Source organism: Myzus persicae, unplaced genomic scaffold (genome assembly GCF_001856785.1).
Source record: "Myzus persicae strain clone G006 unplaced genomic scaffold, MPER_G0061.0, whole genome shotgun sequence".
Lineage (NCBI taxonomy): Eukaryota > Metazoa > Arthropoda > Insecta > Hemiptera > Aphididae > Myzus > Myzus persicae.
Genome location: NW_019101308.1, coordinates 38,486 through 64,725, shown reverse-complemented (window position 1 = coordinate 64,725; position 26,240 = coordinate 38,486). Strand labels below are relative to the sequence as shown.

Genomic DNA, 26,240 nt, shown 5'->3' with positions numbered 1-26,240 from the left:
AGAGAATCCTCGAAACACTAATTGAATTTTCAAAAAGGATATATTACACCACCGTAGCTATTATTTCCCGAAGAAAATTAACACAGCAGTGAAAACAGAACGATGTTAGTATACGAGTTCATTAAAATCCATTCAACTTTGAATTAAACACTAACCTTGTTGATGAATGACATGACGTTTGTGGGTATCATTTTGTAAGATTTGTTTTGCTCTTCCCGCGGTGTTTTGGAATATTGATTTATATCTGACACGCTATTGAAAATGCACTGAGTTCCCCGCTAGGATTGCGGGTTACGTGGCATATGGAAATGTATTTCGCCAGAGGAACGAATTAAATCCGTGAACGGCATAAATCCTCATGTTATCTTATTCTGCGTATCTGTCAACAAACCAATAAAATAATATAATATATAATAATATACAGTATAATTTACTAAACTCTTTTATTTAAACAAACGAGGGATGATTTTTACAAATTACAGTTAAATATCCCTAAAGGACGTCGAGGGGGGGGGGGGCACTACAAGGTTTCTGGACCCAGTGAAAGTGCTGTGCCCATTGCCCATTCTTTGACAGTGTCCGGTATTTAGAGGTTTCACCATATTAACTACGTACAATTTGTTTTTGTTGAGAATGCATGACCACACTTTTTTGGGCAAGTGCCTCAAAAATTGTATGTACCTACCTATCTTATCTATAGATAGAAAATTTGACACAGTTCTCTTAAAAAAAGAGTTTATTTTTCAATTTTAAAAGTAGTCTTGAAACAAACGTGAAAATCAACCAAATAAAATGGTAAGAAATGTGAGTAACACACGTTTTTCACAAAATCATGACCAATATCCACTTAATAACGTTTCATGTATTTAATTGTTACTATCATTAATTTATAAACTCACTCCGATTAAATTTAAAATATGTTGATACATATCAATAAATCTACCTATTTTTATTGCTGCATTATAATACAGGTGTTTATATGTGATTACGAAACCATAAAATATGTCATAATATTATAAATGGTTATCATTAAAATATTTAAGTTTATTATGTAGCACACTGCCTATTAATATAACTATGTTTCACTAAAAAAAATTTTTACAGTATAATATATTATATATCTATAACCGCGTATATATATTATTCATCACTTTTAAATATGACAATAGCACGCTTATAAATAAACTTATGCTGTTTATGATCTATGCATATGACGTAGTCAAGTTTCAAATCATTAATCACCTATCTGAAACAGTTCAAATTCACACGCCATCACCATGAGCAATATTATTAACTATACTACTAAAGTAACTATATTATTAAACCTTTAAAAAAATTGTTAATTAATAAACACTAATCATCATCAGAATAACATTACCCATATTATGCTAAATACCAACTAGTTAGCTAAATATTCATGTATAAATAAATATCTAAAAAATACTATCATATTCTAATATTTTACACAATAATAGTCTAACCTTAGAAAATTTATTTTTTTAAAAATAATTTTTAGATTAGTTTAGGTTAGGTTAGGTATTATACAATTCTATAAACACAGTATATTTTATTAAGCCTGGCAGATATTTTTTTGCACAACTAAAAGTTTCAACTACCTATAGTATATTTTATATTAATATATAATATAGAAGCTTATGAATAATATACTTAAATTATAGATTTTCAATGTTAAAATAAAAATATATTTTTATATTAATATTGTCTAAATTAGTTTTTGAGTAAAATAATACATACTTTCGATATATATCGACTATTTTCAATGGAAAGTCGATATTTCCAAGTTTCCATAAATGATATAATTTCAGATAATGTAATAAAATGGTTTGATGATAATAATCATGAACATAATATTTTAACTTAATAAAAGATTCAAATAATATTAGCTACCGTCCACATAGGGGCATTACTTGAAAAGAACTTTTGAAATTAAAAGTTACACATTCTTAATTTTTTTAATAGGTAAGTAGATAAAAATTTATAATTTATAAACACTATAGTTGAAAAATAATTAGTATGTTTAATAATTTCACTATTCAAATGAATAAATATAATACTGATCGAACAAAAGGCCAATGATATAATATAAATTGTGTCCATGAACTATGTAGTTTTCTGTAATTTAAGTAAAGTTGTTCAAAATATCCAAATATAATTAATATGCCTTACAAGGAGTTTCTTATATTTAATTTAGAATATACAACATTCTATATAATATTATGTAGTGGAAAAAATTCAAATATTTCATCTTCATGTATATAATGTAAGAAAATACCAATCTAATTATCAAACTTTCATTGTACACTCACCATAATTGTATTTTTAACGGATATTAACATAGCTTTCGACACACCATCACGATAAATTCCATAAAGCGAATTTTAAATTCAAATCTTAATAAATATATTGAAATTTTAATTTAGAACTCTTCAAAAATCATAAAATCTTAAATTGACAACAAACGAATACCTATCTATATTTATTATCTTTATTTTTTGTTCTCATTGTACCAATTAATAATTATGATTATTGTTACAATATTCAAACCCTTAAGTGCATAATTTAAAATGTAAAATATAAAATAAAATATAATCGACAATAATCCTTTTTGGAATGTGCATAATATATCATTATTCATTATTAATACACTAAATTTATAATCCAGGATATAATAAAATTACAAAAAAACTTTTTAGAAACTATTGGTTTTACATTTTTTAATTTATGACCACATAATGTATGCACTATGCAGTAATGCTCACAATCACCTTTTATGATTCACAATCCACTTTGGGTACTAAACGACCCTTTTTAAAAAAAAAATCCAGACGCTTTTGCAGGTTGGAGCAGTCGTCTTATTCGATTATCTCGACATAGTTTAGTTGTATGTTTTGATGATAAATTTGAAATCAATACAAATCAATACAAATCTTCGCATTCAAAAACCAATATTTAATAGAACTCGATAATAAATATCGCTCTTTAAAATTTTTTCAAACTATTTTAGAGGTTGTGGGCTATTTTTTCTCAGGATTACAAATATTATTGAAGAAGTCAACAAATTACCTATTACAAGTAGACTTGTAAAGTACTCGTTACTTATACTAAGTCATGACTTAAAATCAACTTAAAATATAATTGTACAACATTAAACTGTTTGTGATATCTATTCGTTCTCAAAAGTGTTCATATATTCATTAAATAAACATACCTATACTTAATACAATCATCTATCCACCCATAATCTATAACAGTTCAATAGTCTAATCCAGCTAAAAATAAAAAAAAATAAAAACTAAAAAATGTGTTTGTTATTAAAATAATTCAAGATAGGTTAAATGAGAAATTAAATGTATGTGGTATGTCCTGAAGCTAATAAAAAAAATAATAACAACATGTTATGGTATGCAATTCCTATGGTGTAGGTTTTAAATAAAAACCACACTAACCGAATTCTACTTTATTCTACTTTATATGATCCTTTATATAAATATATTTATAAATATAATGTTTAATAATTAAATAACAATAATGAAGTTGACTAAAGGACTTATAGCTAAAGCTAAAGATTTTGCCAACCTCCTTGGATGTTTTATCAACATAATTTTACCTCAATGGTTACTCACAGTAATTTTTTTTGTGAGTCCAAGGCAATTATAAAACTGAATAATATTTTAAAAACTTTAAATAGATAGATTATGAATTCATGCATATTTATTTATATAATTAAATTGAATGCATTCACATTTTTTTTGTTCACAAATTAAGTTCCATTTCGTTACAACGGTATCGTATTGATGATCGCTTAAAAGTTCTAAAATAAGCAACAAGTATAAAGCTGCGACTTTTCACAAATATGATAGAGGCGATAACATATAGAAGCAAAGAAAACTAATAATAAACTAACAGTGAAACGAAAAGAGGATTGAACCAAAAAGCCCATTTATGTAGTAAAACAAACTCTGTCAAAACTATAAGAAAATTCGTTATTGTTAATATATATATTTTTTTCTCATCATCACACCACAATAGTTTCAAAAAGTTAAGAAACATAACCATAGGCAGTTGGAGCATCTCAAGGTTATTAGCAGTCAAGTGAAATGACAAATCATTAACACGACAACCAAAAGTGATCACAACTTCCATAGATTAATGGTAGCACCTTTAAGTGACTTATTCGTATACAAATAGATTACCATCTTAACAGGCCCTTTACTTATAATATTAGAAAGACCTACATTAGTTTATTCTTGTCCTTAATCGGTCGTAGCTGTTAGTATGTAACACGTACCACTTATTAATCATTCTTTGAACTTTCAATCTGAACTACTTAAATATAATGAAATGTCAAATTAAGTATACAACAATATCACATGTATTTCTTGTTTTTTAAGTGAAAAGTCCAAAATATGTTTACCATGAACCACGGTTTAATAAATTTGAAAAAAGTATGCAGGAACACAGGGTGTGGTACAGTATTTCTCTGTTTTTCGAAGTTGGCTACATATAAAAATAATAAAAACATATTGGTCTTACATATCGCTGTAATAAAACTTTTAATTTGTATTAATTTAAATTTAATTTTAAATCTCTTGAATTATTAATATACAGAAAATTGTAATTAATTATAACCAGAACATATTTTAAATCAATAACAAAACAATATTTCATTCGAAATACTCGAGCTCCAACAAACCAAATATTCAGACTATGCCTCTGCAATAATTATTGTAAACATACTAAATAAATATTGGTACTAGGTATGGTAATAATTTAATAGAAATAATGATATTGAGCAATTCTAATATATTTTTTATTAGTATTAATAAAAAGTAGAAAAAAATCTGATGTTATTGTACATAATAAACGTATTATTTAAATGGACTTTAACTGGACTATCTCTAAATATTTTAATGACAAAAAGAAACATAATAATTATTATTTGTTTTGTCATAGCCCAAAATTAGATTGAAATGAGTTGATCATATTTTAACACTTATAGCAAAATAGAAAGTTAAACAGATATATTACCATAACTAACTATTTTGACTTTCCAAAAAAAAAAAATCTACAGACTAATAATGAACCATCTATATTTACTCATGTTGTGTCGCTGGCTCAGAGCAAATTATATTGACCATCATGTCTAATGTAAGAGCCATCCACTTCTATCATGGTTGTTTTTCTTTGCTCTAAGACATATCTTTTTTTTATAATTTTGTATAATTTCTAAATTTTAATATTACACATAAATTCTTATTTGGGGAATACCCATAATGTCAAAAACCACAAAAGTACTATCGAAGAAATATTTTATTGAGCGAACTGTCTTGACACTCTACAAATAGCCTGTAAGACATTTTTTATTTTGATTTAAAATTGCAATTATTTAATAGGTACTGCATTATGTTAATATGCATTATCGTTATTTGTCACGTAACACAATTATTATTCAGACTATAATTTTGTTTACATAAATAATTGCATCCACAATTATTAAGCTGAATACAATTATAATATTTGTATACACCACTGAATACCCTGTAATGGTATCGAATGTTTTTTGCATTTTTAATGTATACCTTCGATACCTACTTATGCTAAAATATTCAGATGAATAAGATAATAATATAATCATCGAGTTATTATTATTTTTTTTAAGAATTATTCAATACAGGAAATGATAATAATTAATTATTTAAAAAATATACAAAATAAACATAATTTCAATTTAAACTAATATAAGAAATTTAAAATATTTGTTTTTAATTTAATCTGTATGCCAATAAAGATATCTACAGTATAGATAGCTATTATTTACTACATTTTTTTTTTTTAATCATAAATGTATGTTCAACGGATATTTTTCATAAGTGTAGGTACCGCATATAAGACAAGTATATCATGCATTTATTAAATCATTGAATGTTTTAAAATATATATCCATTTCAATAAAATTAATTGAATAAAAATATGGAAATTAATGTAAACGTATATATTGTTTATCTTATAAAATAAAAGTAGCCCCCTAGCTCTGCCCTCTGCTCCTTTCGCTCGACAGCTGTCCCAAGGGCTTAGCTCTGGTGTCATAGTTCTTTTGCGTTAGATAACTTAGCCCTAACATTCTACCCACAATTACGTTAAAGATCTGTATAATAAATTAATATAAAAGACATGAGATAGAAAAAAATTATAAAAGATTATTATAAATTGCTTATAATAAGTGGACGATATAAGTATACAAAACTTTTTATAAAATAGACTGATAAACAATAAACATTTTGTAAACACATACAGCTAAAGTAAACATTTGTTACCTGTATTATTATAATTTTTAGTGTTAATAATTTTCTATCCAACATTTTATTATTTCTTTTTCATTGAATGTATGTTGTAGATAAAAGTATTAAAATATTTAAAATTCTAGAACTTCCAAATATTTTAACCATGATGGTCTGTTTAATACAATACAAATCATTGTTTGTATGGTTAGATTGGAAACAATTGGAATTATATATGTTTGTACTTGAGGGATATAAATTATAAACGAACAAATGATAAAGCGACATTACTCGAGTAAAAAAATAATGAACAAATTAATAAGAAAAAATACATAAGGTATTATTCAAGTAAAAACTGATGTATATGGGTACTTAGTACGAAGTTTTATTATCATATGCTGCTGTGTTACTCACAAATATACCCCAACTCCGATAATGTTATATACCCATTCGGCAATATCCCTTGTAGGTATTATTACTAAATGTCATATAGGAGACGATTTATTTTACAGTTTTCATTGGAAAAACGGAGATGGTTAAAAGTACATGTTCTGCTCGCAGAATACGAATGCGCCAAATGATGATGGTTGTTTTATCACGCCCAGCTGAAATGTGTTTGTTTGGATTAAGAAAAAAAAAGTCTAGAATTACATATCTAAAACGTATATATTCAACTTGAAGCTTTTGAGAAGAATACCTGGACCTCCATGCCTCCAATTCCAAGTAAAAAAATCAACATTTAATTCATACTATACTATATATAATGTATATATAATTTGTCTTCTAAATTGTACCGATAGCCAATAGTTCTAATAACTATTAATAACTAGTGGACGGTCTTAATGTTAGATTACGTTTACTCCATGCATGTGACAGGTAAGTTATACTTTTAATTATCTGTAGTAGTCGTCAATCATAGAAGAGTAAATAGTATATTTAACATTTAAAGCTCCTGTATAAACAAAATCTTTAAAAAATGATTTTGAAAACAATTTTTTTTTTCAGATTTTTATTTACTGCTTGACAAAAAATAACCAGTATACATATTCTTTTTAAACTATATTTTTTAGTACACGCTATTGTGACAAAAATTTAAAAAAAATTTGGTTTTGTAATCCTGGTGTTGTTAATTATATCTACCTACATTATTTCCTAAATAACCTAACATTTTTTTTTATATTTTATATTTTAACAAACCAATTATTAATCTCACACAATACAAGCAGTAAATTTAAAACCATATAAATCCAAATAAAGTTCTTGTTTAAAACAAAATGATTCAAACCTAACAATCCTGTAATAGCTACTGCATATCTAATTTAGTTTTAATTATACAATCTATTTTTCTCTAATGTACGATTATATACCGTTCGAAGGCGAATCATGCGATTAATTAAAATTCCTCGTAATCAATGGAGCATATTAGGTTTTCAGTACTTACAATTCAATATAATATTTACTTTTTGTAAGCTAATATGATTATATTATAAAGAATATTCAATTCTAATTTAACCTACTTAAACTGTAAGTACATATGTGGCGCTCTTACAATATACAAAATCCAATCTAACATTTCAACGAGTATATTTTATATTGACATTACATTTCAATGACATTGTTAAGTTATCATGATGACATGCACAGTGCATACATATTACATAATATGCCCCATACAGCCATACAGGTATATCGAGTATCGACATCCGTATAAAATACTAAAGACTACCACTATATAGGTATACAAATATTTTTTTAGATACCTACACAGAAACGTATGAGAATACATAATATATAATATGGGTGAATACATTTTATTATTGTATGTTTATTGCACGGAATTAAACATTTCTGATACCTATTAATAATTTTGACTTGATATAAACCTATGTAAAATTATACTATAGATAATATGCTGCACTGCCAGATTAAAAAAAAACGTGTAAGTATTTTATGAAGTTTATGAATTAAAAATATTTCCTTTCATCAGTGGTTTCTGCATCAATACGTCTATACATGTGATTATCACTTTGAAAAAATCACCCGTAGGTAGTATATTAATTTATAGCCATAACTCATCAGAGATAGGAATATTTTTATAAAATTTAAATAGTTCCTACTCAGTGATTACCACTAAAATCCATCAATCAAATTCGAAGACAGATGATCAAAACATGTTATTTATGGGTTTCGTTTTTAAAACATACATTATGAAACTGAATCAATATCAAAAGGTTTTTGATGAATACAGCAAGTAAAAATATTTTGAGTATCGAAACAAAAATTATAGGCATACAGTATTTTTTTTAAATCAAGATTTTGTTTAAAACGTGTACTTTTATATTTCTTACATTTTTTCAGTCAAAAACTATATAACTAACAGTAAATTTAAAAAATGACCTCTTTGAAGATTCATTATATGTCTTTGATTTATTATATAATAGTCAATCTATAAAGATAAGTAGGATTTTTTAGTTTTGTAACTGCCCCAAAAGTTAACTATACTTTGTAAAATATCACATATTTTTTTACAACTGAAATAATATTTATATATGTTTTACAATATAGTCATAATTTATACACAACATTTTACAAGAAACCAAAATGTATTTAAATATAATATAATTTAGTATGTACTTCAATTATTGAATACCTACCCATGTATTTTATTTCCTTTTAAGCATAAATTATTATACTTTGGCTTTATAGAAAAGAGCACTTTAAAGCACAACTATAAGTGTAAGATGAGGTTTGAATAGGTTTTTATAGATACAGAATTATACAAATTAATGTTCTACAATATTATTGTTTTTCAGAAATCATTCAAGATTCAAGACGAACAATTTTTTAACAAAGTCTCTAATTTATGAGTTCAAATAAAAAAGGGAATACATCTTGCTGTCTCCCCACCCCCACAAAAAAAATTGACTAAATCTAAATAATAAATCATTTAACAAGTATGAATAATTAGGCAGGACTAGAGTGGAAGAATAGGTGCAAACGGTTTACAATTTATGCATACATTTTCTGGATAAGCATTTCATCAACTTTTGTATTAATCTCAACCACCAACAATATAAACAACGCATTAGCAGAATACAGAAATAAAATTACACACAATAAATTAGAATGTTTTTGTATATAAACAGAGTGTATTATTTAGATATGAAAAATATACCTACAAAAATAAAATGAGAATACACACAACATTCAATTTACATTTTGCCATGACCTGTGTCTCAAATAGGTACTTATAAAAATCGGTCATAATGTTTAAAGATAGATACGTTTTTGTACATTCAATTATTTAACCTATGTATTATAATCCGTGCACCTATCTATCTATAAGAAAAAAATAAATCTAGGAATTAAATGTTATTGGTAATATAAAATAATTAAAATGTTTAATATTTATCAACAATTTAAAAAAACACACACGACGATGCATAACTAGTTAATGATAATCAATGTTTGTCTATAACCTGATGCAAATTTACTCTAATAATATGTAATCTTAATCCATCTTCTATAATAAAATAATCGTAATAATAACCATCAAGAATCAGTACAAAATCATTTGATAAAAATTAACAAACTATTTACCTCTAACAAAGTGTACCCGTATATCAATTTTCTTATATTTTATAAGAAAATATGAATTTTATTTAGAAGATTTGTATACAAATAACAATATAAAGTTATTATTTCCCTATAAGAGATAATTTCTATTCTAGTGAACATCACATATGGTTCGTTTTCACATGAATGCGTTGCAAAGAATTCATTTTCAAGTCCCTCAAACATTGTTGAAACATTTTTAGAATCATAAATATTTCATCAAAACTCATTAATACCTTATATATTTAATTAAATAAAGTGTGACCTCGAAGTTATAGAGCTCTTTCAATAACGTAAAATAAATTTCACAAGAAGGTTGGACTCTGGATGTACGTTTTATAATTCTGATATTATAATACATACAGAGTACTGAAAATGGATATATTTAATAAATTCTAGGTATATATTTGATTGAGAAAGCTATAGGTGTAACTATGTTTTTATTTTTCATCTCAGTAAACAATTTATGAAGTGAAATAAGGTATGTCGAAATAAATATTACATATATACTTCCCTTTATAAATTTAAAACTGAACAAAAGTAGTATATTAAATGTAATTTTATTTTTAATACTGAATGCGTTGTCTAATGCAATTTCTATATCATTGATATCTACAGCTTTTGCACGGCAATACAATATACCTATCTACTGATTTGAAACGATATGAATTAAAAATAAAAATATAATACTCAAATTAGTCAAAAATAATTGTATATTTCTTTAATACTTGATTAATAAAGAACCACAGGTAGAACTAAAACTTATAAAAAAACGAACTTCATCAGATTGAGGGCCCTATACAAAACTTCCAATACATTAAAACCAGTTACAAGCGAAACGAGTGTCTCATACACGATTTCTAGGTAATCAATGATTAACCTACAGCTTAAAATAACAAAATAACTTAACTTATTATAATATACATCTATAATATCATGAAATATTATTGAGTATAAAATGAGTACTGCTATAAAAATCTCAAAAGTTACAAATTAATTTCAACTGTTCTCCAGGTCCAACAGCCCTATATCCTTGTGTGTGCCCTGTGTGTACCTACGATAAAATAAAAAATACATAATTTAGAGAATAGAGAAATTTCCTAATATAAGAAATTCGAAGAAACATAATATTTAAACACAAATACTTTTAAATAAACAAAAAACCTAAAATCTAACGTCAAAACAAATGTTTTCAATTCATCAAACGAAACTTTATTAGTCTATGTTGTTCCTTAGATTAAGACCCGGACAATATATAATTTTCAATGAAATTATATTTGTAAATTAATTAATACAAATGAATTGCCATGTGCAGCAGTCCTTTAGAAGAATTTACGTATCCTAGTCATTAACCCTTTAATGGTAAATTAAAACAAACTTCGCTTTATTTCGGAATTAATAACAAACTCTTAGCTTTATTATGATCATTAAAGTCTTTAGAACTTTTGATTTAACACCTTTAAAAAGACAAATAATGATGGTTATTATAGTTTAATAATATTTTAAAACAAAGTAGTAATTAAAATATATTAAAACTATTTTTAAAACACAGAACTCTAATAAATAATAATTGAAATCAAAAGTTAAATAATATTTTTAACGCACAAATCTACTATAAAATGTTAGAAAAATAATTTTATATCAATTTTTTTTTTTAATGTATAAAAGTTTTATATTCAAATAATACTTTAAGTAAGTATTAAAGTATTATATTTTCCAAAAATATAGGTATAAAATCTAAATACATTATTAATTTTCATAAAAAAAAATTTTAAATCAAAATAAAATAATATACCTACCTTTAGGTACTACTACATATACTGGTTGTTAATTATATTTCGGATTTATATTATAATGATGAATTCATTTTTTAATTTGTTCAGTTACATATTTTTACTTATTGAATGACGTGTGTTATTGCCCATGTGCCCATAGCTTATAACCAAATCGCAATACAATATTACAACTGTAGTTTTAGTTTATATACCTTAAATATAACTTAATTTGAAATTTATATGGATTTAGCAACTTCATAATTTTAAATTAATAAAGTTTCATTTGATTATATGCATATAAAATAGGTAGGTACTTACATAATTATCATCTCCTGTTAAATAAATCATAATATCTCATATATATATCCATATAATATTATTTAATAGCAAAGTACATACTGTGTAATGTGCAGAATGCGCAATCTATACAGATTATCTTAATAGAATGAATTAAATTAGCTACCTACATCCTATTATTATACTTATAAATTATATTCATAATGTATTTCTAAATATCATAATAATATGTGACTGATAAAATTTAATATTACTGACGGTAATATATGATAAATATTAAATAGCTCGCGCATTCAATCCGCTTATTTTAAAAAAAAACCATGTTCAAAATTAACAGAAGATTTCCTCTTATATCAGCCAACTAATATATTATATAATAACAACCATTTTCAGTTTATAAAATAATATTCACCAATGTTATATACTTTAGATTTAAAAGGAAATAGCTGCGTTGAAATATTATTTAATAATTAGATAAAATGCAAATACTTGCATTTCAATTATACACTTATACTATATGCTTTATAGGCCTTGGGTGTGTAAATTATACCCAGGATCATATCCGAATATCGTGAATTAGAAAATATATGATTTATCATTATATTTGTTTTAAATTTGATAGGTAAAAATATTTGAATTATGAAAAAATTTAGAATATTATGTGTATATATGTCCTTATAAATTAAAATATTTGAAATCGTATAAAGGATAAGGTAGGTATTTTCTAGGTCATTATAAAAAAATCATCTCTCGCTCGTACAGTCATAACCTTATAATTTCAAAATGTATGAATTACAATCCCCTCTATAATCATTATTTCGTTCAGCTTATTTATAAAAATGAATATTAAATAATACTATTATATGAGTATGATAATACAAAATATCTATAGGATTAACTATTAAGAAATGTTGAATAGGAATATGTTTCAATACTTGTAGCTTCAAGAATTTCTTAAATAATAATTATTGTTCTACTCATGAGAACATACTGCATAAATAATAACCAGATATTATACACTTATGCTACTTCTCTTAATTAATTTATGTATATTAATATTTACTATAGTATATTATACACAAATTAAATAAACATATAACAACATATTTAATAATACTAATATTAAACTTAGCCAGTAACTTTATGCATGTGTTTTATATTTATCAACAGTCCAATTTATATTTCAACATTTCTCTTTTGAAATTTTAAATTTGCATATAATCCATAGTTCATTTTTATCAAATAAAAAACACAATACAATTAAGAACCTTTTTTAAATTGCATCCAACCTATTAAATCATTATTTTCATGTTACTGAATTCTCATATTTCATTTAACGCTATAATATAATATCAGCAATAAAATAACCATTTATCATTATTTCTGAAATCCAAACGCCAATTTATACTGGTGTTGTATGACTGTATACCTTCAGATTACTTTCGGTATTTGAGCACCCAACCATTCGGCATTAACATAATAACAATTATACCTACATAAAAACATGTAAGTATATTAACCCTACATATCAATTGTAGTTATTTGATTGACAAACATAAAATGTTCTGACCATGGCCCTTAGACTTATGCAAATCATACAATTTATTTATTCCTAGCATAGGTACTTTTAGATTCTATTTTATAAACATGGTAAAAATTTCAAAATATTTCGGCCATTTTTGTGCTATTTATTTTCCTTTATCTTATAGTTACAATATTATTACTTATTAATCTACATTTTTTACAAAATCACGGAGATATGCCAATTATATTTTAGTTAAAAATTCATAAAAGTTGGAATTTTATCAACTAAGATTTGAAAATTTAATTTCAAAGTTCCTCATAATTTTTCTTTAGAGAACCTAACCTAAAAACATTAAAAAAATATATGCCTATTTTTTACAGATATTTCAAGTTCAAATTATGTCAATATGATATTATTAAAATTAAAATTAATTACTAATAGGCAATAGCAATATAAAATATTCTTAGAAATATAACTAAAATTATGCCATCCCCGCTCATCAGAATCGTTTTTCATCTTATACAACGATGTATTGTTGAATTCAAATATATGACGATCATTACAGTGTCCTACTCAATGAAGAGGTACAGTTGTGACGCCTACTGTACAGCTGAACAACTTCTCTAGTTTTTTTTACATGGAATCCAATTAAATAGGTTTAACTTTAATATATTTTTTAAAAATATAATATTCTTTAATAATACCAAATGTAGGAAGGCGGTGACACTGGCTGATAACCCACTATATGTCTATATGTGATCTATATTTACATCGAAATTGGGTGAATATTAAAAAAAACTACAAAAGTCTTATTACGATACAAACAAATATTCTTAAGACAATAAGAACTTCATATTATGACAATTGGTAATGTATTTTTTTCAGAATCATCATTCAGTCAGTATTATTTTATTTTTTAGATTTTTAAATAAAATTGTAATATCTGAAGTGTAAGAATGATAATTTTTTCAAAAGTTTCAAGTACCTAGCACAATAATTTATCGATTAAAATAAAAATGTTTGTAACTTAATGGATGTAATTTTAAGATTTTTCAATGGTTTCCTTGAATGTAAAGGAAAAATATAGAATATTATTAAATAAATGGGAGGAACTTAAGCCCACGTAGTATTTTTACCAAGCATCGTTCAGAATTGTTATTCAAATAATCAAACTCGATAGTATTTCATCATTACTTTTTGATAAAATACCAAAAGGCAATTAATCTACCAGGATCTCCTAAACTCAATTATATACCATTATCGTATTAAAATAACAATTCTTGACATATATTTTGAATTTGATTAGAGCTAACGAAAAATTCTAGGGAAATAATAAAGAATTCGAATTTAATTTAAAAAATACATAGTAAATTTAACTTTTAAAAAACCAGAATTCAGAAATGATGTAATTAAATTGTACAATAAAAATCATAGACTAATTATTTATTACGATTACGATATTATTAGTGAAAATGGATTTTAATTTTCATCTTTCTGATTTTCACGTAATTTATAATCATTTATTTTTTAAACTCCATGGTCAATAATCACAATCCAACTATTTTATAGATTACCAGTCACTGTAGGTACTCGCGGATTCAAAGTGAAGACCTTATAGGGGCCATTCATTTTAGACGCATATCACGCAACCATTTTACTCGCACATTTTTGATTATAGAAAAAAATCACATATTATTATTCAATTATTTTTTATTTTTTAAAGCCGTAAAATCTTTTTATGCCTATTGCTAACAATGTTAAAGAAAAAAAACCATGGGTAAGCCATTCGATTATTTCAATTAATGTTTTACCGTATAAATAATAAATATGAGGGAGAGATTGTGTGTCCGGAAGCATGCTGTTGATATAATATATTATCTCTGATTGCAACATGTGTAATAATTATACGAAATATTTAACCTACCCGCTATAACGGCATTGACACGTGCGCTGTCGGAGTACATAAACACTGCAATAATATTATAGAGGACCGATTTAAATTTTGAGTATCACTATTATTCAAAGTCAGACGAACAACGGTGCGTAATAGAATTCAGGTGCGAACCCATCGCAAAGTTAGAGGTAACAATCAATATATACGACGACTGACGAGACGACAGTCAACATAATTTTCGTCGCTGCGTTCTGTCTTTTTCTTTCTCGAAAAACCTCCGACCGGGGTGTATGGAAAATATATATACATTTATGTCAAAAAAAAAAAAAACAGCTATTACTTTTGGAGTCCATCAGATCGGTATAAATTATTCATGCACTTCGGGATAAGTCTGCTGGATAAAAGGAAAACGAGTGAGGTAGAACACGGCGAGCGCACCGCGGGTTCTGATCATTACAAAACTGTTTTTCCGCACTTTCTGCTCGGCGCAACAGACTTTGTGTTTGCTTTGCTTCATCATTCCTTCATCTCGGTTCGCTGATAAGCGCAAACAAGACTTCAGTAATGCCAACCATTCGTTTAGGGAAAGTTGAGTGATTTTAACCACAGTCGCTTCGTAATAAATTGTCAAAAAAATATACATAAATATATTTTGTCCCCCGTTTAAGGTATTTGTTTTTTACTTTTTTCAAATCATAATAATAATATATTATAAATGTATTAGGTAACAACTACATTGTTTTGAGACGAAAATGGAAAAAAATTAGGTGTTTTTACAATTTAACTGTCAGGTTTATTTAAAACAGCAGTGTATGATACAATTCATTTTTTTAGAACAAAATAGTCTATAAACCTTAATTAAGTCATAGTAAGAAAAGAAAATATGTTTTAGTATTTACGTAGTTGGATTTTTGTTAACAAAATACTCAAAATGTATGAGTTAAAACTAATGTATATATTATTATTATATTATTAAATCTGCATTAAATCGTATATAATATTAGATAAAAAACAAAAGCCAGAGAAGATATGAACCATATAATTGAATGAAAATCAATTTCATAAACAATTGTATTTTTATAATATTCGAAACAAAAAAAACTAGTAAAGCGTAAAAAAATATTCATTGTTCAAAACATCATGAATGTATAAATATCATATTGTATACAATATTTTAAAGATAATAAATCAATCATATAATTTAATATTAATTTTCCTTAGTGTATAATATAATATTAATATTGCAACAAATTTAATAATTCAATACCACTTAATAATTTTGTTTTATTAAATATAATTGTTTGGGAAGAAGTTGTTAGTTCAAACTTTAAATTAAGGTAGGTTAAAGTTTAATTACGTGTTCGACAAGTGTATCAAATTTAGTTCGTTGATAAAAAGTTCTCCATAACCGATATCTTATTTATTTATTTTCACTTTTACTAACTCAAAATACGATAAAAATTGATCATCTCTTACAGCAATTATAAATAAGAAGTTTATAATTGTTATTCATTATCATATTTACCTACGATATACATATACATTACTTTGAAACTCACTTGTACGGTGAAAAATAAAAGGTTTGACATTTTATTCATGATGCGAAAAACTTGACAATAGAATATATAGGTTATATGAAGGAAATTCCTATCCTTGAAATTCCAGTATCTTAATTAAAATTCGCCATCGCGTTCTTTTCGTGCAATAATTTTATTGTTATGCGTCGATGGTTTTTACGATACTATTATAAAGTAAAATGCTCTTAAACGAGTGAAATCCTTTTTTCAATAACCCTCCTTTACAAAAATGTGTGATAAGGAAATTTTTAAATCGCTTTTGCCCCCAGCAACAAGTTGACAGGGTTCTCACACCCGCAACAACTAACAATATAAAAACTACCTCCTTAACCACATTAGTATACATATAGACTGTGACTATATATATATATGTCGATCGATGTGTGTACTGTATCGAGTGGCTGAGTTTTAGGTGAATATCAATTTAAATGATTATCTTGGGAATACGAGTACCTACAAATATCAGAATATATTCTGGAGTAATTTAATATAATAGTTTTATCGGATAAAGTAAAATTATGTGAATAAATCATTAATACAATATTTAGTTGATAATACATTATATTAATTAATAAAATAATATGTTAGAACAATTGTCACAAGCTGCAGAAAGAAGGTCTAATGTCTAGAAAATAACCACCACATTTTTCAAGCATACCATTAGTTTTTATAATATTTTGACATTGCACTTTCTTTTTAAATAAACAATTTATAAAATATCTGAAAAACCTTATCCTAATTATATTTTATAAATTTGTTAATAACTTTGTGTCCTGTCTGTTATTGTCGTATTCTAAGTAGCTATACTTATGAATTAAAAATAGTTAAAATTATCAAAATTATTCATTAAGATTATTACCAAATTCTAATATAGGTATAATCATAATATAATAATAAACTTATGTATAGGTACTATATCTCAGATGCGTATGTTGCTTATCTAAAACAATAACCTAACTGGTGGTACCTACTAAATTGTACTCTTTAAATAGAATAATTAGAATACCTACTTTACTGAAAGCCAGTTTTCAATGATAACTCATTATTTATGAAAAACTATTCCAAGTGGGATCTTCTATTTCTGAGGATATTTTTATAATATATTTATATTAGGTAGATACTATAAATTATTCATTTGTCCTATAATTTTTTTTCCAGAATATAAAATTAAAAATATATTGTTAAGTATAATATTTAAAAATAATGAAAAATACACAACGCTTAATATATTTTGTACGATTAATTACATGATTTAATCAATCTTCATGATGTTGTCCAGTATTTTGACAACCTTACTAATTTTGATATCATCTGTTTTTGTACTTAAAATACTCTAGGATCTAAATTACATGTGTTCCGATTTATACCAAATTTTTATTTTTCACAATATACAGATTTGTACAATAATAATTCACAAACATTTTATTCTTGACCGGATACTTAAGTGACGAAGGTACAAATATAAAATTAATTGTAATAGCTTAATTGAACAATACTGTAAATTAATAATTTAAATCTGAAAACCCGAATAATAGTAAAACATTTTAGCAAATGGCAAGAGAATTTTTATTCAGCTAGTAAGAAGGTCTTACGAGTTACCACAATGCCTAAAACAATTCCATAAAAATGTTATTTTTAGAAAAAAATACAGGTATCTTAATTAAAAAAAATCGTGATGTACTTTTTAGTAATTTAACCTTTAGATACGTGCAGTTTTAGGTATTTTTAGTTCAGTACTTATTGTAGTAAATCACTGTAATTAATTATGATTTTAGCTTCCATGAAATCCTAGTCCTAATAATAAGTAGGTAATGTATTGTTGTATTAAGGCCTAAGGGTCTAAAATAAATCATTTATGCGTACTGCTATGAATAAAACCTTTTTTTAAGTTGCTATTTTTTTAGAGAAAAAATAATAATTCATAAATTAAACATACACTTATTATTAACTAAAAAAATAAACTTTTTTGTTACAGTTCTATAATATTTGGATAAAAAAAACTTTTTCAGTATAATCTATACAGACTTATTATAAACTATACATTAAAAATTATGCAATGACGGAGTGTTAGAAAGCACAAACTCAAAATCTCGAAGCAAGACAGTGTTGTATCATTATTTTTTAATTTGAAAGCAATACATAATACATTTTATTGTATTAGGAAACAATTCTGAGCAGAATTAAATTGACTTTGGTCTTTATTGGATGTTTTCAATGTTTTCAATGAGTTTAATCAAAAAAAAACCTACGAACGCTCATCAGTTTGTATCAAATTCATACACCTAATACTTAGGTACTCAAACAAATTGAATAAACAATTTTAAAAATAAATAATTATGAATAAATAAGTTGTTATGAAATGTAATCCAAAAATAATGTTAAAGTAAAATAATAAAATTTATAAGTTAAAAAAATTACGAGTTCATGAAATTATGTTATTTTCAATAGTTATACTCGGAATGAAAAGTCTAATTAAAATATATAATTGAATAAATAATGCAATTAGTATTATTATTCTAATTCATAAAATAAATGATATGTATAGTCTAACAAAATTTAAACATCATACGCTCATGAAATCAATTTTCCGAGTCATTCAAACTTTATGTCTGATATTTTATACCATAAATTGGATAATATTATATGTATATGATATATTATATATATAAATATGATGGAGTTATTAATTTAAACTAACATACATTTTATAGTCAAATAAAATGTTTGTGCTTTTAATTACTTTAACTGTTATATAGTATTTATTAAAACCTCGTACAAAGTGTATCAGCAATATCTGACAATTTTCAATTTTCAATTTAATTTAATTTATCAAATCTTCCCAATACACCCTGTATATTTTTATGGTAAATACAATTTGTTTCAGAAAAACATGACATTTATGAGCCATTTTGTTTTTTTATTGAAAAAATATTTTAGTTTTCCATTATTAAGCTTGTGCATTAATCATAATTTAATTAATTCACAAATATGCAAAAAAAATATACTTAAAAAGTGTATTATATTTATTACAATTTCTATAAATATAAACACGTTACTCATTATGTTTTCGAATTAATTTTCTAGTCAACTGCAAATTACTAAAAAAAAAAAAACAATCATTCATGTTTGATTAATTTAGACTAATTGTCTACTGTTTTTATTTGTATTAAATTGTGTGGTTTTTATGTTCCTTCGTTCATTCCCCAATCCCTCTTTTTTTTATTTTACTGAAAAGAATAACGTATAATTATTTTAACAGTGACATTAATCCTTGGACATCTTAGTCTTTGGATTTCCTTGAAGTAATAAAAAAAAGCATGATCGATTCTTCTTTAGTCAACTTTCCTATTAATGGCAAGAATGAATGTAAAGTATGAAAAGATAAACAGGATAAATACATGGAACGACACAGAAATTATTATAAGCATGGTGATCATTTTTTTTTTAGCCAAAAAGTAATTTTTCATTTGGATGCGATCTTTTTTTTATAATATTTTTTTAATTAACATTTAACAATGAGTACGATAAATTCTCCGCTTAAACGATCTGAAGTCATTTTTATCTTTCTTAACAAACCAAATGATTTAATCTACGTAGATTATGGTTAAGAAAGTTCTGGAATAGAAAATTCTTAAATTCTCTATTGCATGTATTAAATATGAGAGTTATTAATTTGTACTATGTAATTATGAATAAGTTAACTTAAGTTTGTACCTAATGAACCAAAAAAAAAAATATTTGAGATTTCTTAACTCAAAAGTCTTGGATTTTACTCAAGTTAGTGAACAATAATCTGTTTCTATTGTGTATGTTGTTGTTAATGATTTTTGAAACCAATGACAAATCAAAACTTTGAAAAAAGAAACTGTTTGACTAACCATATTGTATTATAAAAGGTATTTATTTTCTAGTTTATGAATTTTTTTAAAATTTAAATTGTTCTTAAAATTAATTTATGAGTTCATATTTCAATTAATATATTAAATATATGTGGCTATAATAAGAGTAATTTTGTACCTATTTTTAAAATGTAAATATTAAATTATGTATAGCTCTAATCTATAAACTATTTAATAAAGAGGTAATATAAAAATAATGTCGTATTTAAATTAAAAAATAAATGTTTTCTAATATTCAAATTATTCAAATTTTTCTAACATAACATATTTAAATCATTTATTCAAATTTCATACAGCACAGGTGATGGAAAATAAATTAACAATAGAGTTAAGTCCAAAATAATCAATTTTTCCATACATTTTAAGAGGAAGTGCTTGTACATCTTTAAATACTCATAACTCGCTTTAAAAGTAAAATATAACAAAAAGCCCATGAGATGCCTTAGATAATAATCTAACCTTTACATTTTATAAGAGGTCAATTCATTCTAATTTTTAAACTAACAAAGCTAAACGTGATATGCTGAGAGTAAAATTTGTTATGTAACGCACTTGTAAGATGGAGACAAAAAAATAAATTTCGATGTGATATCCTCTTAATTCAACCTTTTAACTTCTAATTATTCTATAAAACATTTGCTTAAATAATTGTACGAGATATTTGAATAATTTTAAATAATTCTTTTATTTATTTTAATATTTTAAGTCTAACTATTCTTACCTATTTTTTTATACATATATATGGTGAGAATAATGACGAGCGTCTATTAAATTGTGAGTAGCTAAATTTTAGGAACTTAAAATAGTCATTCATATATTATACTATACAGGTATACCTATATATAAATGTACTATATTGTAATTTTATCAAAAGTTTTTTACCGTATAAACATTTATGCAATTCAAATTCAGTTTAAGACTTATGATGTTATATAATTTGTAAGTTTAAACATTGTGAATAAAGTAAATTCTACCTTTATACCAAATGGCGAATGTGTACTTTTATTTTACGGAAAGACTTCAACAACAATAGTTATTTGACTTACAGTCCTTAACAAAACAATTTGTTCATTAATTATTCATTTTAAAACTTAATAAAATATTAAATAACCATAAAAAAGCCTTACAATATTTCAATTGAATATTTTCCTGTGAATTCAATAAGTCAAGTACTTACACAAACACAATTTTTAAGGAACTTGTAAAAAATTAGTGACACATGGAGTTCTTTTCATAATATCATCTACAAAATTATACACATTGTTATTTTGATCATGTTGTATAAATAATATAATATCGTATTTACATAATATTGTAATAACTCACTAATAATAAAGTTTACAAAAATTACTTATTTCTATAACTGAGCATCTAACGAGAATTTTGCTGATTCATATTACAGACTATAAAATATTGTAAATATCACTTTAGCCAATAATTTTAAACTTTTAAATCATTAAACGTTAAGTTATGTTAAGGTAGAACTAAACATTTTGCTAATTTCGTTATTCCTTCTACCTTCCACCACAGTTCCACCCCGGAAAAAAAATGTAATATTCAATATTAATCAATAAACAGTCAGTGTCCCTGTGAACCTGTTTAATTCCATTACATGAGGTGAATCAGCGAGCATGCTCACCCATTTTTTCTTTAATAATGCAGTTATTCAAAATCTGATTTTAACCATATTTTTGATAATTTGAGTTTGTTGTACCAAGTAGTGTTCTAAAGCGATACAAATTTCTGTTTTCAGACGAAAACCATAATTTTTAATTAAAATTATTTAGCAAATAATTTTGTTGAAAATGCTGATGTATCTAAATCAAAATTCAAACGATTAGTTTCCAACTTATTAAATTATTAACTAGGTAAAGATAAATATGTATATTATATAGTCAATAATCAATATCCTATAAATTATAATGATACTAGCCCGGGAACCTGCGGCTGTGGTTATACATAATATAATTGAAATATAATACAATTAAATTTCATATATTTTGTTTAATCGGGTTCTTAATATTTACTATTCAGAATCATTACTACAAACTGTAAAGTGCTAATAGATTAATAAAAAATTAACTACAATAATTTGTATATTTTCAAAAATCTTTACCCTTTCGGTTTTATAGAATCTCTCATCTAACTTTTTTCATAACTATGAACAAATAAAAATTATAAAATATCTTTTATGTTTTGTGTACAAGCATATCCATTACTTTAGAAACTACCTACCCATTAGAATTTTTATTTAGATACATTAACATCTAAAAGGTATATATATGTTATATAATATATCTTAAGTAAAAAAGGTGATTCTCATTCGAAAAAGTCATTTTTTAATGCCATGTATCGTTAATATTTAATGTTTAGAAAATATAAAAAATGCATTACATTTCAAACAAAATGTTTTAACTCATTTTGAGTATGAACTTTTTAATCATTTACCAGTTGCGACCCAAAAAAATGTACTTACAATAATAATTTGATCCTGGATTCGTAGATTGAGCTCAAAGCCAGTCAAGCCTAGTTATAAGGTTAAAGTTAAGTTAGTTTTAAATTTTAATTCATAATAACTTTGTAATTAACGATTTGAGTTAAATGTGTAAGAGAATCTAATCCAACCCTTTAAAAACAATAAGTAACTAGTTTTGTATGTAGTTTATTTCATTCCAATGGTCCTAATATTCCGTAAAACTTCTAAATGCCAACTATTAGTAGCATCTTTAGCCGTGATCATAATTTATTTATAATGAAAAATAATGAATATTGAGTGTTTTCGATTGTATAGTACTTTTAAAATTTCATAATTTAAATCGGTAATCCTACTTCAAATTAATACATTCTCTAACTTTTAAACTTTACACCAAATTTCTTAAATTTGTTTGGGATTATATTTTAAATAATCCTCAAAAAAAATACTATTTTTATTAATATATTGTTTGAAGAATAAACGAAAAATGTAATGAACATTTTATAATTCTAAGTTTAAATAATCACTTAAAACTTCAAATTATTATTCGTTCATTTAGTATGTAGGTACCTATAGTTCGTAAAAACTGTAATTGAGTACTTTATAACTAAAATTTGAGTTAATTAATCATACTTAAACAAATATCCTTTATATGACTACACTCATACATAATACATACTACACATTTCCATATACTATTATACTACCTACACAGAATATTATGAAAACAAAATATTAAGTTTAAGTCAAGTTCGTGATTTTTATTTTCGACATTGTTCAAAAATACAAAATTATGGTATATTTCGTTACATCTTTACCAATTTTATAAATATTTAATATTTATTTAAATTCATAAAAATTCTATAGAAAAAATTTAAATATTTTCAATTACCGACTTAAAAAATGTTACACATTTAAACATACATTTACGCTTTTGGCATAAAGCATTATTTCTTGTACTATTTATTGTACAAATATTAAAAAAATATTAAGTTAAATACCTATTTATATTCAAAACTTTATTTTTAATTTAAAATGTATTATATCATCATATTATATTTTCACTTTGACTGTGATTTTTAGAAATAAATGTGTTTACATTTTTAAATATATTTACTGTGCGCTAGAAAATACAGCTTTTGATTTTCATGATGGACACATTCATACAACACATTATTAATATTTATCTATTTAAGATATGCCCTCTTTGAAGTACATAGTAAAGTGTAATACATTTAATTAGTATTTTAATTATATCTTGAAAAACATGATGTGATTTCTTTGAAAAATCTAGCTTATTAAATGTAAATTAAAAATTATGTTGCTGTATTTATTTATATATTTTACACATAATTAACTATTATATGTTACCATAATTGTTATGTACATAATACATTTTGATACCAACTGCATTGAGACCCAGCTAAAACTAAAATATTATAATTATTTGAAAGCTAAAAAAAAGGAATAATTACCGAAGATAAAGTAACTTAACTATACACAAAATGTATATGAGTATATCATACACGTTTTCCCGGTTCAACGAAATACGACGAGTTATTTTATTTATGAGTGTATCGAAATTTGTCATAATATAACTTTAAACAATCGAATATGGTAACAAAAAAATATTGGATATATATTATATGTACCTAAATCTATACGAACTAAAATTATTATAAAATGTTCAATTTAAACTCACGGTTTTTAATATTAGGAAAAAATAACAAGTCACAATAATATCACTATGTTTCCTAGTTCGTCACACTGCAGATATAATTCGTTTAAATGTGATTATTTAACCTCTGCCGCTGAGGCCTATATTATAATATAATAGGTACCTAATCTACTCGACGACAGACATTATCCATTAATATTATTAGATTTCGATTCGATTTTCCGCGGATAGTTTTCCCAAAGGGCGATAATATTACATACCATACGCATTATAGTGACACATTATACTTTATTGTATTATTTAGACAAAATCCGGAAATCTATAACTGATGAACACTGTCCGGGACTTACGGTGAAACAACTCGGCCTGCGTGACCACTGCGGGATCGCCAATGCGTGTACGCGTTTTATGTCGGTGAACACTTGTTGCGGGTCAGAGGACGGAAGATGTTGGGGTGGAACGGGATCGCGGGGTTCGTCGTCGGTTACTCGGCCGGTGCGCGACTACTACTATCGCGCGCGTTCCAAAAGCCGACGCCACAGCCATTCGTCGTCGGCGGCGGCGGCGGCGGCGGCGGCGGCAACAGCGACAAGCGGATAACGCCGGCAGAGAGAGCTCCGCCGTCGACCCCGTGTGCTCCGTCCTTTGTTCTCGTCGTTAAATCCTCATTCATTATTATTATTATATGTACATAATTGCTTTATTACGGGCACATCGCCCACTCACCAACGTCCACATGCCCAGCTTTCGATGGACGTCCGGTGGCTTTGGATTTTTTTACTTTGTATCTTTAATATTTTTTAGTATCATTATACACATATTGACATTGTGGTTATTATCGTCATTGTCGCTGTTGTCGAAAAGCATAATAATAATACGTCGTTTTAAAATTAATGCCGCTATTTATCTGGCTAACGAAATCAGATAAACGCATTTTGGTTTTAATTAAATTAATTTGAGAATTGAATAGGTAATGATTTTATCGATAAGTTATGTGATGATAACGGCAGCAATGTATTTATTTCTAAATAATTTATATTTATAAACACATGCTAAAATGATGTAAAAATGCAAACACGATTAAAGACCACATTAACCTAATAAATCCTAGCGGGATTACCAATACATATTTTGAATCGGATTTCGAACATTATAATGTATTTTATAAGCAAATTAAATAGTAGTTTTTCAAATTAAGAAGTCCTTAA

The 26,240-nt window shown here is 25.3% G+C and overlaps 1 protein-coding gene across 3 annotated transcripts in view; it reads right to left on the bottom strand.

Annotated features, from left to right (window-relative positions):
• Positions 1-25,530, bottom strand: part of LOC111028601 (regulating synaptic membrane exocytosis protein 1) — a 192,797-nt gene extending 167,267 nt beyond the window's left edge. For 2 of the 3 annotated variants that reach the window (XM_022307316.1, XM_022307318.1), the window contains exons 1-2: positions 25,383-25,530; positions 156-379 (exon numbers count right to left, since the gene is read on the bottom strand). In XM_022307316.1, the coding sequence (XP_022163008.1) occupies positions 156-191 (36 nt within the window). In that variant the 5' untranslated portion in view covers positions 192-379; positions 25,383-25,530. Of the gene's footprint in view, positions 1-155; positions 380-25,292 lie in introns of all 3 variants that reach the window. The other variant, XM_022307317.1, reaches the window with a different exon arrangement.
• Between the last annotated feature and the right edge of the window lie 710 nt (positions 25,531-26,240).